This window comes from Schistocerca piceifrons, chromosome 2 (assembly GCF_021461385.2).
Source record: "Schistocerca piceifrons isolate TAMUIC-IGC-003096 chromosome 2, iqSchPice1.1, whole genome shotgun sequence".
Taxonomy (NCBI): domain Eukaryota; kingdom Metazoa; phylum Arthropoda; class Insecta; order Orthoptera; family Acrididae; genus Schistocerca; species Schistocerca piceifrons.
In genome coordinates this window covers 509,996,168-510,012,796 of record NC_060139.1, presented here as the reverse complement: position 1 = coordinate 510,012,796, position 16,629 = coordinate 509,996,168, and the positions used below count along the sequence as shown (strand labels likewise).

The window sequence follows — 16,629 nt, the reverse complement described above, 5'->3', positions numbered from 1 at the left end:
TGTTTCGAAATTTACCTGTTAAGTTTATACACATTTCACATACTTTGCTACCCATTCTACTCATTCACTTTGCTAAGCGTTTATTATACTGTAATTTTCAAAGCATTACACACTATTTAGTATTATCCTGTTTTACCATTTGTGCGTCTTCTCAGCAGTTTTGCGTAAATTTTTGTATTTACAAGTATGTACTGTGTATTTAACCAGAATTGAGCTTGTAACCTAGATGGAGTCACCATAAAACCCTTGTTTTTTGTATTTACCTTTTCTTAGTTTTAATGTTTTCTATTACGCCTTCATTATACTTCGATAATGAGTTTTACACTGTGAGTTTTACAATAAACCTTTTACATGCAGTATCGAATTGTTGAAGTACAGTCACGCTTCATCAGAAAGTATTTCAGATCTGTCTCGAAATCATGCACAGACTGCAGTAGCCACTTGCAGGACTGACGTGGGATAATAGTATCTGAATTGGCCTGTCGATGCTCTATCGTTTTTCATTCGGTTTCAGTTTGTTTTTCCACAGCTCAGTGAGCAAACTCTAGTGACATGTTCCAAGGCTACTCCTTCACATCTACGTCTACTGCCGGTTGACAGACTGCTCCAACAATGGGCCGGAGTGTCATGCGGCGATAGCTCCGCTCAACGCCGCAGGCAGCACGTGCGTCTTACGTGGAACATGTTATGTAAAATAGGTCAAAGTAGCAGCTGTAGCTGCGTGTATCTTGCTGTCATATTAAAAAGACCCAACTGGAGCAGGCAACAACTACAAAGAAGAATGCACTGATTCTTTATTCTCCGTGGTGATGTTGAAACTTGCCTAATGATTCCTACAATCGCTTTCAGGTACTCGATATGACAACGTCGTTCGGGGCATCACCAAACTGAAGCCGCTCACTGCAGGTACAGTCTCTTATTGTGCACGTCATCCCAGAAGTCCATCCTGTCCTTGAGCATGTTTTCCTTGATGGCGAGTCCACTGTTGCTGATCTCCAGGTACTTCCCGTTGTCAACACTGAAAGTTGGCCAGGACACACCCAGCACTGGATCATTCAGGTCTGGAGTGGGATTGCTGTGAACAAATTTGAAATCACAAGTGAACGGCAGGAAAATTATGTTGATGCAGGTATTATACGTTTTGCGAAAGAAAATCTGCATCGTAAGTAAGCACATGCCTAACGGAAACCATTATAAGTGAAAGGAAAGAAAAATTCTTGTGTCTAAAATGCGATCGTACGTAACACATTATTAGGACCTCGACTGTGATTCGATCCCGTAGACCAGCTCTTTGTGACAATATTCTTTCCGTTTAGCTACCAGGACAAGGAAGAAAGAATAGAAAAACACAATATAACATTAAATATTCCACTTATGTTACGAAAAATCACAAGACATCTGATACCATCCAATAAAGACCGATGGTACTGACAACAAATTCTTTGTAACACTGCATTCACTCTACTTCACAGTACATGTCGCGTTTCTAAGCCCAGTGCTAACGAAAACTTGATGGAGATTCCAGTTAATGTAGTTCTGTAGAGTACTGCACCCACCTACTGAGATCACGCTGTGCGGTTCCACATTAGACTCGCTTTCGTCAGGAACGGGTTCAAATCACCGTGTGGCCTTCCAGCTTTGTTTTCTGCGGTTTCCTGAACGATCTTGACGTAAATGCCAATTGGTACTAAGAAGACCAATGATGTCCTGCTCGAGCCCGGTTCAGTGTTGTCAAATTAGCCGTTTTCCCCCCCCCCCCCAAATTTAGGGGGAAGATGGATGGAAAGGGGTTTCTGGAGGGACTTCATTTTTACAGGGTTTTTTTTTTTTTTTTTTTTTTTTTTTTTTTTTTTTTTTTCGGGAGGGGAGGACTCTGAGAGAAAGAGAGACAGCGCACATGAATGAAAGAGGTTGACATCATGGAGACTAGAGCAAAGCGTGCATAGCGAGTTCCAGCAGTGGACACGAAAGCCGTACCTCTTGCGGCGGCGCTGCGGTCGGCAACGTCTAAGACGTATATGTATGTAGACGGGGCTGTGATGGGAATTGTTTACTCTAGTCTCCAAGGCAACGGGATAGAACTTCGTACTGCGCAAGCGCTGAACGGAATTGTACTGCTATTGGTGGATGTTAACAAACGGCTTTACTAAGTTTTTCAAACAATGAATCAAACATCCTTACATAAAAATGTCTATTTTTATACCAATTAACATCATCACAACGCTTAAAAATTAGTCGAAAAAATTCACCAGTGTCTGTTTATCATAATAGGTTATTTAGAGTATAAAATACAACTATGTAAATAAAATCATGATTTCTTCCTACCCGAATGTTTCTATCAAATACAAATGCGTATTCAGAGTTTTAGGGGGTTAGAAGGAAAATTTAGAGGAATTTCGAATTGATCCTAGGGGGAACGTTTATTAAGAGTTGGCAACACGGCCCCAGTTTGTGTTCCACGTACGATGACTTAACGTTGATGTAATGTTAAGCTCATACATTTCTTGAATTAAATTTTCAAGCTGCAGTGGAGTGTGTACCGATGTGAAACCTCCTCGCAGGTTAAAACTGTGTGGCAGATTGAGACTCGAACTCGAGTCCGTTGCTTTTCGTGGGCAAGTGCTCTACCAACTAAGCTACCCAAGCACGACTCATGACCCGTTCTCATACTTTTACTTCCGCCAGTACCCCGTCTCATACCTTTCCAACTTTACAGAAGCTCTCCTGCGAAACTTGCAGAACTGCAGCTCTGCAAGTTCCGCAGGAAAGCTTCTGTGAAGTTGGGAATGTAGGAGACGAGGTACTGGCGGTAGTACAGCTGTGAGGACGGGTCGTGAGTCGTGCTTGGAGAGCTCAGTTTGGCTCCGACACGGTAGCTCAGCGTTTTCGGTCAAAGGGTTAGGCTACTCTCTGTAATAAAAAAACCGTATGAACGGATCATCGATGAACTTGAACCAGTGCTATGGGATGTCTGCAGCGAACAAATGCAACGAGCATTAACAAACAAAATGTGTTCAAGAGAAAAAAAAAAGGTGGCAGAGCACTTATCCGCAAAAGGCAAAGGTCTCGAGTTCGAGTCTCGATCTGGCACACTGTTTTAATTTGTCAGGAAATTTGTATTCTTCTTACTTACGAGAAACTTAGGAAATTATAGAACTGTATTAGACAGAAACTGTTTTAGATTCTTCCGAAATGGCAATAATACACTGTGAGTGTACCCTGTTTTAGCGAAATTCGTCCACAGCTTGGTCATAGTGGAGATGGTACGGCTTTCTACGGAGGTCGGTTCGGGGATTCTCAGCAACCTTGGCTTCCAAACGTAGGCGATGTCGTCAGCGTGAGCAGCTCCTACGATAGAAAAAAAAAATCTGCATCACAATTGTGCTGCGGTTACATCATAAAGCAGAAATACATTTGTGAGCAAAAATTAAGGACGACAATAAGTTTAGCATCACGTGTAACTTGTACCACACACAGAAAGACCTGCTGCTGCAAAGTGCAATAGATAACTGAAAGAATCATGCAGTGAGACGAACATAAATGACTCATTCATATACAATAATTACACTGAGGACACCCCTGGGCATTACAAAAAGTTCCTAGTAGGGGATGTAATCACCACTTACAGCAATGCTTTCTTTGCAGCGTGCTCCCGAGCTGGTCACAAGGTTAGTACGGAGTTGTTGCGATAGAGCTTTCCATTGCTCCACAATTGCGGTTGATAACTGTCGGATGGTCGTTGGTGCTTGTGGACGTTCCGCAATACGTCTCCCCAACACATCGCACACATGTTCGATGGTATTTAAGACGGGGAAACAGGCAGGCCAATCTATTCGCTAAATATCCTATGGTTCCAAGAGCTGACCCGTCTGCACCACTGTTAGATGGAGTCACCAACCGACACTCACAAAAATGAAATCAGGATCGAATTCACCCCTGAAAAGACGCACATGGGAAGGAACACAGTAACACAATAACGTTGACCGGTGACTAATGTCGAACTTGATTGATTTAGCGTTTCAGATGTTATAATGAGGAGGTAATGACCATTTCTTTGAATACAGTACACTCAATAGTCAACGCTATTGCGACACTGTTAAGTGAACACTGTCGAATGTGATCGTTTTGTGGGTCCAGATGTTACGGTGATGGCGTAATGATCTCTTAACCATTCAATACGATACTATCACTTGTCAACGTCATTCTAGCACTCAGGTCTTTCCCTTCTTTTTAGAAGTGTATTCAACCTTTACTTAATTTTTTGTATGTACACTACTAAAATTGCAACGCACAGAGTGTAGCATTCGATCCAGTAAAATTATTTGTATACTGAGGAGTCATTTCCATTTTTCTCGTTTGAGAGTATAGAGTTTTAAGTAAGTTTTAGGGGGACTATTTTACGTTTGCGTTATCATCCAACTACGTTTATGATACATGTTCTCCAAAACTGTTTGTATTCAGTATCTTGGGAAACCGAGTCGAACGTAGTTACCATCATTTAACGTGATCTAGGCACACAATGTCGGTAGTTGCGTAGTACGTCCGATCTGTTCAGTGAACTACTTTTGTCAGGGTGTTTCCTATGACAGTTGCTCACACGTTTCGGATCGTTTTCAGGAGGTTCATGGTTCTATATAACGTTTATTCCTCAACAACCCCGAGAAATAGAGACTAAGAGGTGTTAGATGCGACGCCGTGTTTAGGTCACACCAGCACCTCTTCGACTGACTGATGGTCCAGGTAGAGAATATCGCAAAAACGCCAAACATGAGGATGAGAGCAAGCGTGTCATATTTCTACCTTTCACAAAACAGCTCCGGAATGATAGAATATTGACGTGTATGTGACTAGTGTGACTAATGCACCATCGAAGTGGAAGGGATCAATCACATGGCGCCATAAGAGACCACACCTTATATTACTGCATTAACTTCCATGTCTAGTTGTACAGAGAGTGGGTTTCAGAGTCAAATATTCGTCATCAGAACAGCTAGCCCACTCCGAAAACCCGCCACTCTCTCACAAACCATTCGCAGCACTGATGCGTGCTATCTTAGGTAACCCCATTCACAGCTGGTATTAGTCTTGTAATGAATAGTGTAACATAACCAGATGAAATGTCCTTACGTAAGAACAATTTGACAGCAGAATGACAGCTAGCAGCCACCCACTGGTTTACTAGGGCAGGCCGACTTGTAGGCGAGACCCATTTGGACAGGGTGTGCCTCACATCACATCATCAGATGGGCTGTCATTTGTTGGTGGATGGAAAACCGCGACCGTTGTAAACTGTGCAGCTGTAAAACTGTGGACTACTGCCGGCGTTTGCACAGACGGTAAAAATGGCCTAGCGGCATTGCTCCTATTATGATATTTCACAAAGGAGTAAAGGTATTCAATATGTAAAAACTGATGTTTGATGATAAAAATTGAGAGGAAATTGACTGTTTGTGATATCTTTCTAACTAGCAGTTCCAGAGGTACACATAGTAAAAAACATATTTCACTACCACTCTCAGAAATTAATTGATACGATATTCAACGAGGTGTCATAGATAGATCTTGGGGAGAATTATTTACTAACATACTCGCATTGTTAGCATGCTGGTTAGCTGGCTTGAGACCGTCGCTAATTATCGTACTTTCAGAGTAACTATATCTGTTCATAAAATTGATATGAGAGCAATGTGTCAACAGATCTCTGTGAAAGCTATCTTCAAATAAATGCATCTAGAACGATCGCTGGCCGGAGCGGCCGTCCGTTTCCAGGCGCTAAGGTCTTGAGCCGAGCGACCGCTACGGTCGCAGGTTCGAATCCAGCCTCGGGCATGGATGTGTATGATGTCCTTAGGTTAGTTAGGTTTAATTAGTTCTAAGTTCTAGGCGACTGATGATCTCGGAAGTTAAGTCGCATAGTGCTCAGAGCCATTTAAACCATTTGAACCTAGAACGATCGTACGTAGGTGTAGGTAGCAGGAGGTTGTCATTGATTACTGAACTCGATTAATGACTTTTGAGAAGCTTCAAAAATAGCAGAATGTTAGACACAGTGGCATGCACTAGTATGAAGGCCTAGTTATCAGAATAAAAATAAATTTCTATGCTTGTCGTATAAATTAAGTCAAAATTAGGTGACAGTACATGCGTATTATTAATAACGTCAGTTATGTGATACCTAGATGTACTACGCTAATTCTGAGTGCACTCTTCGAAATGGGGGCTTTTCCCCATAGGAAAGAACCTCTACTAGTTGTGTCAGCATAAAATTAAGATACATTTCAGCTGTTTAAGGGTTAGTACTCCACAAAAATGTTACATATGTTGGTATCGAGAGATTAAAACACATACAGTGAAAGATGGTGCATAGAAACAAGTTTCCAAATTACAAAAAAAGTGATAAAATTAAAAAGCAATAAGAAAATCAAAATTACATGGGATAATAGGTATTCTGCTTAAATTTCAACTTATAATTGCTTTTGGGACCTAGCTCTTGATTTTATAACAAAAATAAATAAATAAAGCAAATAAATTAGATAAAAAGTTTGTGTTTCTCTTGGCCCCCCCTGAGATGAGTGTTACTCTTATTATGTTGTCTATTTATTGGCCTTTGTGCTCAATAGGGACATTCCAGAATCTGTTTTAGGTTCAAGAGAGTAAGAAACGAAATTTATCTGGCTCAAGAAATGTTTCATTAGCACAAAAACTAAAATTTTGTCTGAATTGTAGTTTTTTGTTATGTTTTCCAAATGAAAGTTGTATGTATATAATAACTTATTGAGACATAAAATGCTTAAGCTGCTTTGCCTCTCAGTACATTAAGTCGACATACTATTGCAAATTGATGTCACTGAATCTACATTTCACACCACAAGATATAGTGACAAGCTGTCAAACAACATGTTCCTCACCAAACATGACTCCTAATTTCCTAAAATAAATAGTCATAACCTTTGCTTTCCAGATGATAAACTTATATTGTGTACAATCTAAATGACTGCCTATTTCCTCCATGTACCTTAATCCAGCATAATCTCTTGTGCTGAGATCCCGTAAATTATTGGTCATCTTGAAGAAGCTCTATCGATTGCTGTTTCTGTTCACCCCGCAAACATCGGAAACACCACTCTACATTTTAAGTTAGCCGAAATAAAGTCACATTAAATTATACTTTAAATCTGAACTTCTGGTTAATGAAAAAGATCTCCAAATTCGCAGTCCCATTTCATTAACTAGAAGTTATTTTAAAGTCTAATTTAATGTGACTTGTATTTCGACTAATAGGAAATATAGAGTTTTGTTTTCGAAATTTGTAGGGTGAATAGAAACAGTAAAAGTCGGTGCTTCTTCAGAAGAACAACAAGAATTTGACGGATACGAAGAACGACCTGACAGTGTTCTCAACACAGGGACGTTTAGATTGTATTGATATAAAATTTATTATTTACAAGCAAAGATCTTTTTTTGGGGGGGGGGGGGACAAAGGCAGTTTAACACATGAGGAGTAATTTTCTAGTCAAGGATTTGCCATTATAGGTCTACGACTTATACATTCGAAGACATCATTTTGAAACATGTTGTCAGTGACTTCTTCAATTTAATTTTAGAATAAAGATTTATGCTAGAAACACAATAACACAGCAGTTCATGTAATAACTTTTTGTATAGAAAAGAACATTTTGTGAACATGACAATTTTTTTTCTTGTCCTCTAAAATCCAAAACAAATTCTAGCGTGCCCCCACTCACCGCAAAAACCAATAAATAGAAAACATTATAAGATTAACACTGATGGTATCTATTGAGCACTCTCTGTGCAGCGAAGATAGAAACCAAGTTTTTATTTTATTTTATTCTATGTTATATGAGACTCGTTTTTGCGAGGCACCTGTGTCGGTTTGGCCGGCGATTTAGCTACATTGGCAAAATATTTGTAGCGAGAAGTATTACCGTCCAGAACCTAACTGTCTCAGGGACTTGGTGTTTGGCCCGTAATAAGCAACTCGTGATTAACTTTCGAAGATTCTCAGTGCAGTGAGCTGGATAATTAGTCGAAGATTTAGGTACTCCGACAGGACACTGATATAGTCACCATGCCCTGTACATGTGTCTGAGGATAATAAACAGTTAACTGGACTTTAATTCTTACATTTGCGACTAGCGTTATTTGAAATTATCTGTAATCATTGTTATTTAGGAACATTTTCTGGTCATTTCCGTGAGTAATACTTTCGGGAACAGAATGAGACGGTGTATGGAAACCCCTTTTGACACTACTGAGCCACAAACATTAATTATTCATTCATCGCATTGCACTAACGGGGTAATATTGTGGAAATTAATAAACATTATTTTATTTCAAAACTCCAGATGCGAGCAGAAGCGTCGCAACGCTCTTCACATCATAATTCGTTGCATTCTTCACATAACTTGTCGACTTTCATGTTCGCACACATTCACAGCCGTTTACTGTTATTGTGCACAGTTTGCATACCTTACCGTTCAAGTCTTTACTGTCGATGATTTCCTATATCTTTGCTTGGGGACACGCACTGCTGACCCAAAACATTATGACTCCATGATTAATAGCTTGGTTGTCCGTCTTAGAAAGAAATACTTGACTGATTCTGGATATCAGTTTCTTGGTATGTTTGTTGAGGTATGTGGCGTCAGATGTCTTCACACTGGTCGTACACTTCGCGTAACTAACGGGCCGCTGATTTGAGTACGTGGTGATTGTACCCGAAAGCGACCCAGATGGGTTCCATAATATTTACAACAGGCGAACTCGGTCGCCGAAACTTTTAACGTGAGTTCACTGTAATGCTCCTCAAACGACTGTAGCTGCGAGACATGGCCAATTATACTGCTGAAATATGACATCGCCGTCGAGGAAGACATTAAGCATGAAGGGATTCAGGTGGTTTGCGACTGTCAGCGTGTCTTCGATTACTACCTCAGGTCCCATGCAAGCGCAGGAGAATGCCTCCCTCAGCATAATACTGCTCCCGCCAGCCTGCCTCCGTGGCGCGCTGCACGTTTAGAGCCGCCGTTCACCTCGATGACGGCGTTTGTGGAGACGACCATCGACCTAGTGTAGCAACATTGCGATTGATCCGAAGAGCCCATACGTTTCCATTGATCGACGTTCGAATCCCGTTGGTTCTATGCTCATTGCAGTCGTAATTAACGATGTCGTCGTGAACAAATTGGTGTGATCTGATGCGGAACTCCATGTTCAACAATGTACGATGAACGGTGTGTTCCAAAACACTTGTTCGTGCAGATCACCAAGATTATATATTCTACTTTACAGGGTAGACAACAGAGAAGCCTGCAAACCACTTGGCTCTTGGTGGTAGTTTCACTGTCCTTCTACCTCTTTGCGTAGATGCTCACGACAGTAGCACGTGAACAGCTTCACCTTTTTCGAGATACTCACTCACAGGCTTTGCGTAGCAATAACCTGTCCTTTGAAAATGTCGCTCATCTTCATGGATTTTGGCATTTGCAGCTCATATCTTAGCTAGGGTTATCCCCATCCGTCTCTCCTTACCTTACATATTTTTCATGGCGCATCAGATTCCAGCATCATCACCAGGTGGCATCGAACCTCGCTTTGGGCAGTGGCTATAAATTTTTGGCTTACGAGTGTATGTACCGTGGCGACTGGCCTCAAATTCATCTCGAATGTGGGAAATTTTTTGGCGTTTTGGTGGTACAGTTCGAATTTATTTTTATTTGTAGCTATCATTTTTCAAGTACCGCTTCGTTATACTCAAGGAGAAACTTAATTTTATCCAGATTTTCACATTAAAATATATCGTCAGTTGGCTCCATGACGCTGAGTGCAATGCATCTTCTCAGTAAGAATATTCCTAGCAATGCAGGGAACTGAATGCAGGTCATCTACATGGCAGTGAGACAAGCTGACCGTTAAGCAAACGAAAATAAAGGAATTTAGCTGTGGAGAAAATTTCTGAAAGTATAACAGATGTTACAATGTAATTCCTTTTCACCGCTTTCCATAGTTCTAGAGGAAATTGAGAGTAGTTGAAGGTTAAAAAAAATGGCTCTGAGCACTATGGGACTTCACATCTTAGGTCATCAGTCCCCTAGAACTTAGAACTACTTAAAGCTAACTAAACTAAGCACATGACACACATCCATGCCCGAGGCAGGATTCGAACCTGCAACCGTAGCAGTCACGCGGTTCCGGACTGAAGCGCCTAGAACCGCACGGCCACCGCGGCCGGCCAGTTGTTGAAGGGACTCACCTGGATATTTGTGGAGTTTTAACATCTGTTTGTATAGGTTGAACTTGGCGTCTACGTCGAAATAGCTAAAGTAGACAGGCGTAGATGGGGCAAGAGCCAGCTGCACCTTGGCCACCTGTTGAGCACCGTACGGAAACACAGGGTCACCCCTCGCCTAAAACAGACACAATTAACTGGACTGTGGCCAGTATTCCACTAACAGTTCTGCTGTCATGTCTACTGATGACGGTATAATACCATGTGAACTACTCAGTACGGGCTCTGCAGATTTAAATACAAGGAAATGCGTCTCATCACTGACATCAAATTACAGGGATTAGTGTTGCTTATTTTTACATCCAGAAAAGCAAAAAATGGTTCAAATGGCTCTGAGCACTATGGGACTTAACATCTGAGGTCATCAGTCCCGTAGAACTTAGAACTACTTAAACCTAACTAACCTAAGGACATCACACACATCCATGCCCGAGGCAGGATTCGAACTTGCGACCGTAGCAGTCGCGCGGTTCCGGACTTAGGCCTCTAGAACCGCTTGGCCACCGCGGCAGGCAGAAAAGCAATGAAATGTTCATTTCCATAGTAAATTTTATTTTAAAATGTAGATTGTTAAGCTGTTGGTGGACTAGTTGTTCATCTACATATGATCCTTCTATTAGCAGTAGTGTATCGCCTGTATATCTGTAATAATACACTGATCAGTCTGAACATTATGACCAACTACCTAATAGCCAGCATATCCACTTTCGACACGTATAGCAGCGGCGACGCATCCTGACATGGAAACAGTGAGGCCTTGGGAGAGAGGGCGATGAGCTCTGACGCCACATTCAATCACATACAATAGGTATTCGATCGAGTTCAGATTTGGCGAGTTGGGGGGCCAACACATGAACTCGATCTCGCCACTGGGTTCCTCGAACCCCTCCACCACACTCCTGCCCTTGTGACCTGGCGCATTATCTTGCTGAAAATTGCCACTGCCGTCGGGAAACATGATAGTCATGAAGGTATGTACGTGGTGTGCAACGAGTGTACTATACCCATTGGCCGTCGTGGTATCTTGAACGAGCCCCACTGGACCCATGGATGCTCAGGTGAACGTTTCCTAGTGGATAATGAAGCCCTCACCAGCTTGTCTCCGCCCTGCAGAATAGGTGTCAAGCAGGTGTTGGCCTGGAAGACAAGAGATTCGTGCCCCTCCATCAAGATGACGAAGATGCTATCGGGATTCATTAGACCATATAACGCTCTGCCACTGCGCCAACGTCCAGTGCCGATGGCCACGTGTCCAGTCGTAGTTGCCCATTTGTCGTGGTCTTATAACATTGGCAGAAGCATGGGTCGTCGGTTGCGGAGGCCCATCGTTAGGATTGTTCGGTGCACTGTGTGCTCAGACACAGTTGTACTCTGCCCAGCATTAAAGTATGATGTTAGTTCCGCCACAGTTCGCCGCCTGTCCTGTTTAACCAGTCTGCCCAGTCGACGACGTGCTACTTCTGTAATAAGGGGTGGCCGCTCAACCCCACGACGTCTGGAAGTGGATTCACTTTGGTTTTGCCATGTGTTGAAGACACGCACCACAGCATTCCTCGAACACCTGACGTGTAGTGAAGCTTCCGAAATGCTCGTGCGGAGACTCCGGTCCCTCGTAACACTCTCGCAAACTCAGATAATTAACTTGTAAGCTGGCCGCTGTAGCCGAGCGGTTCTAAGCGCTTCAGTGCGGATCCCCGCTGCTGCTGCTGCGGTCGCAGGTTCAAATCCTGTCTCGGGCATGGATGTGTGTGATGTCCTTAGATTAGTTAGGTTTAAGTAGTTCTAAGTCTAAGGGCCTGATGACCTCAGATGTTAAGTCTCATAGCGCTTAGAGCCATTTGAACCACTTTTGAATTAACTAGTAGTTCACATAACCATAGAAACACAAGTTCGTACGTCATAGTTGTATCTCCAATACAAATGTATCTCAAAACCAACGAACACGTTCTTCAGTTAGTGTGTTTCACAGAAAGCAATAAGAAAGTTTTCTGTTGTTTTGGGTACATTTACTGTCCTTAAAATAAAAATATTTTAATGTTGTGAGTATCTTATAAGGGGATGATCATAAAGTGTGCCAAGGGTTCATGATCGGTTAAAACAGTTTCCTGAATGTAGCTTAAACAACTCTGTTCTTCGGAGGGTGTATACTAAACTGTTTACACGCGATGGACCAAATCAAACATTCACTCAATTCGCCTCTCTGCTATTTTAAATCCAACATAGTCTCCCCTCCTGCTCTCAATCCGACAACCCGTTAAGGTAAGGAGTATGTTGGAGAACACATTTTCAACCTATCTCGTACTGGTAGAAAACTGTCTAATTCTAAATTTTTCTGTTTACGAGATGATACAGGGAGAAATCAAATTAGTGAGGGTAAGTCTAACAGGGGAACGAATGATACAAATATTTGCAGGTAGATGGTAGCAAATGGCTCTGAGCACATGGGACTTAAATGCTGGGGTCATCAGTCCCCTAGAACTTAGAACTACTTAAACCTAACTAACCTAAGGACATCACACACATCAATGCCCGAGGCAGGATTCGAACTTACGACCGTAGCGGTCGCGCAGTTCCAGACTACAGCGCCTAAAACCTCTCGGCCACTCCGGCCGGCGATGATAGCAAATATCGTTACCTCCTGTCAGCGAGACCAAATACGTTTGGGTGGCACTGAATTAAGAAACAGAGTACTGGTGGACTCGGAGAGCTCTGCGATTTTCTTTACAGTAATATACGACTTGGCAAACAAAAGGTAATGAGATGGGGAGCTATTAATATCAATGGGGGCTACTCTCGGAAGAAGGTAGAGCTGGCAGAGGCTGCAAGTAAGATGGCGTTGGACGTTTTAGCTGTTAGTGACATTCGGGTAAGGGGTGAGAAAGAAGAGGAAGTGGGAGAATTCAAGGTCTACCCGTCAGAAGTCAAAGCAGGAATAGCACAATGGGGTGTAGGGCTTTACATCAGGAAAGAAATGGAACCCAGCGTAATTGCAATAAGGTATGTAAACGAACGACTGATGTGGATAGATTTGACAGTGTCTAGCAAGAAAATTAGGATTGTGTCAGTATATTCGCATTGTGAAGGGACAGACCAAGATAAGATGGATAGTTTTTATGAGGCACTCAGTGATGTAGTTGTTAGAGTAAAGGGCAAGGACAGTGTTCTGCTCATGGGTGATTTTAATGCCAGGATTGGAAATCGAACAGAAGGGTATGAAAAGGTTATGGGTAAATTTGGAGAGGATATTGAGGTCAACAGGAACGGGAAACAACTCTTGGATTTCTGTGCCAGTATGGGCTTAGTAATCACAAACTCCTTTTTTAAACATAAGAACATTCCCCGGTATACTTGTGAAGACAGGGGAACCAAATCTGTCATTGACTATATAATAACAGATCAAGAAATCAGGAAGGGTGTGAGGGACCCACGTGTATTCAGGGTATTTTTTGATGACACCGATCATTATTTAATCTGCAGTGAAATTGGGATTGTGAGGCCAAAGGTGCAGGAGGTCAGGTCCATATGTAGGAGGATAAGAGTGGAGAAACTTCAGGATAAGGAAATCAGGCACAAGTACATAACAATGATCTCAGAAAGGTACCAGTTAGTTGAATGTAGTCAATTACAGTCATTGGAAAAGGAACGGACGAGGTAAAAGGACTCAGTACTAGAAGTGGCTAAAGAATGTCTTCGAACAGTTAGTGTGTAAAGGTAGGATGAAGCAAACAGCTTGGTGGAATGACACAGTCAAGGCAGCCTGTAAAAGGAAAAAGAAGGCGTATCAAAAATGGCTACATACTAGAACTCAGGTAGACAGAGAAAGTTATGTTGAAGAAAGAAACCAAGCCAAATAGACAATTGCAGCATCCCAGAAGAAATCTTGGGAAGGCTTTGGAAACAGGTTGGAGACTTTGGATCAAGCTGCTGGAAAACCATTCTGGAGTGTAATTAGCAGTCTTCGAAAGGGAGGTAAGAAGGAAATGACAAGTATTTTGGACAGGTCAGGAAAACTGTTGGTGAATCCTGTGGATTCCTTGGGCAGATGGAGGGAATATTTTGAAGAGTTGCTCAATGTAGGTGAAAATACGACCTGTAATGTTTCAGATTTCGAGGTACAATGGGATAGGAATGATGATGGAAATAGGATCACATTTGAGGAAGTGCAGAAAATGGTCAGTAGATTGCAGTGCAATAAAGCAGCTGGGGTGGATGAAATTAAGTCGGAACTCATCAAATACAGTGGAATGTCAGGTCTTAAATGGCTACACAGGATAACTGAAATGGCCTGAGAGTCGGGACAGGTTCCATGAGACTGGACGAAAGCAGTAATCACACCAATCTTTAAACATGGAAACAGAAAAGATTGTAACAACTACAGAGGTATCTCTTTAATCAGCGTTGTGGGTAAAATCTTCTTAGGTATTGTTGAAAGGAAAGTGCGAGTATTAGTTGAGGACCAATGGGATGAAAATCAGTATGGGTTTAGGCCTCTTAGAGGTTGTCAGGACCAGATCTTTAGCTTACGGCAAATAATGGAGAAGTGTTACGAGTGGAACAGGGAATTGTATCTATGCTTTATAGATCTAGAAAAGGCATATGACCGGGTTCCTAGGAGGAAGTTATTGTCTGTTCTACGAGATTATGGAATAGGAGGCAAACTATTGCAAGCAATTAAAGGGCTTTACATGGATAGTCAGGCAGCAGTTAGAGTTGATGGTAAATTGAGTTCATGGTTCAGAGTAGTCTCAGGGGTAAGACAAGGCTGCAACCTGTCTCCACTGTTGTTCATATTATTTATGGATCATATGTTGAAAACAATAGACTAGCTGGGTGAGATTAAAATATGTGAACACAAAATAAGCAGTTGGTTGTTGGTTGGTTGTTTTTGGGGAAGGAGACCAGACAGCGTGGTCATCGGTCTCATCGGATTAGGGAAGGATGGGGAAGGAAGTCGGCCGTGCCCTGTCAGAGGAACCATCCCGGCATTTGCCTGAAGTGATTTAGGGAAATCACGGAAAACCTAAATCAGGATGGCCGGACGCGGGATTGAACCGTCGTCCTCCCGAATGCGAGTCCAGTGTCTAACCACTGCGCCACCTCGCTCGGTAAAATAAGCAGTCTTGCATATGCGGATGACTTAGTTGTGATGGCAGATTCGATTGAAAGTTTGCAGAGTAATATTTCAGAGCTAGATCAGAAATGTAAGGACTATGGTATGTAGATTAGCATCTCCAAAACGAAGGTAATGCCATTGGGAAAGAGATATAAACGGATTGGATGCCAAATAGGAGGAACAAAGTTAGAACAGGTGGACGGTTTCAAGTACTTAGGAAGGATATTCTCACAGGATGGCAACATAGTGAAAGAACTGGAAGCGAGGTGTAGCAAAGCTAATGCAGTGAGCGCTCAGCTACGATCTACTCTCTTCTGCAAGAAGGAAGTCAGTACCAAGACTAAGTTATCTGTGCACCGTTCAATCTTTCGACCAACTTTGTTGTATGGGAGCGAAAGCTGGGTGGATTCAGGTTACCTTATCAACAAGGTTGAGGTTACGGATATGAAAGTAGCTAGGAGGATTGCAGGTTCTAGTAGATGGGAACAATGGCAGGATGGTGTCCACAATGCGGAAATCAAAGAAAAACTGGGAATGAACTCTATAGATGTAGCAGTCAGGGCGAACAGGCTTAGATGTTGGGGTCATGTTACACGCATGGGAGAAGCAAGGTTACCCAAGAGACTCATGGGTTCAGCAGTAGAGGGTAGGTGGAGTCGGGGCAGACCAAGGAGAAGGTACATGGATTCGGTTAAGAACGATTTTGAAGTAATAGGCTTAACATCAGAAGAGGCACCAATGTTAGCACTGAATAGGGGATCATGGAGGAATTTTATAAGGGGGACTATGCTCCAGACTGAACGCTGAAAGGCATAATCAGTCTTAAATGATGATGATGATGATGATGAAAGCAAGAGGCAATCAAACGTCCTTCAAAGGAAGGAAATTCTTCCGCATGTCAATGAATATGGTTGAGTTTCGACAGCTAATAGCTTACCTTGTGTTACGTAACCAAGCAAAAGGACAGTTGGTAATGTATTACCGAAGAGTTGGCTGATAACTGATTAGCGACGAGCGACTATCAGGTAATAGGTGGACCCTACGGTTTGAGATTATGAGTGAGGAAACCATCCGCCTTTCGTAAGACAAGAATATAGAGAGAAATATGAATCAGTGAGAAACTATTCACCCATATAATGTATCTTACTAAACCTATGAGACTTCCATTTAGGTTTCCAACAGAAATTCCTGGAATCTTTCCAATGCT

General features: G+C 42.2%; 1 protein-coding gene across 1 annotated transcript in view; it reads right to left on the bottom strand.

Annotated features, from left to right (window-relative positions):
- Positions 1 to 776: 776 nt before the first annotated feature.
- LOC124777012 (juvenile hormone esterase-like) overlaps positions 777 to 16,629 on the bottom strand; it is a 97,338-nt gene continuing 81,485 nt past the window's right edge. The window contains exons 8-10 of the mRNA XM_047252261.1: positions 10,274 to 10,427; positions 3,219 to 3,348; positions 777 to 1,075 (exon numbers count right to left, since the gene is read on the bottom strand). Of these exons, the coding sequence (XP_047108217.1) occupies positions 898 to 1,075; positions 3,219 to 3,348; positions 10,274 to 10,427 (462 nt within the window). The 3' untranslated portion in view covers positions 777 to 897. The remainder of the gene's footprint in view (positions 1,076 to 3,218; positions 3,349 to 10,273; positions 10,428 to 16,629) is intronic.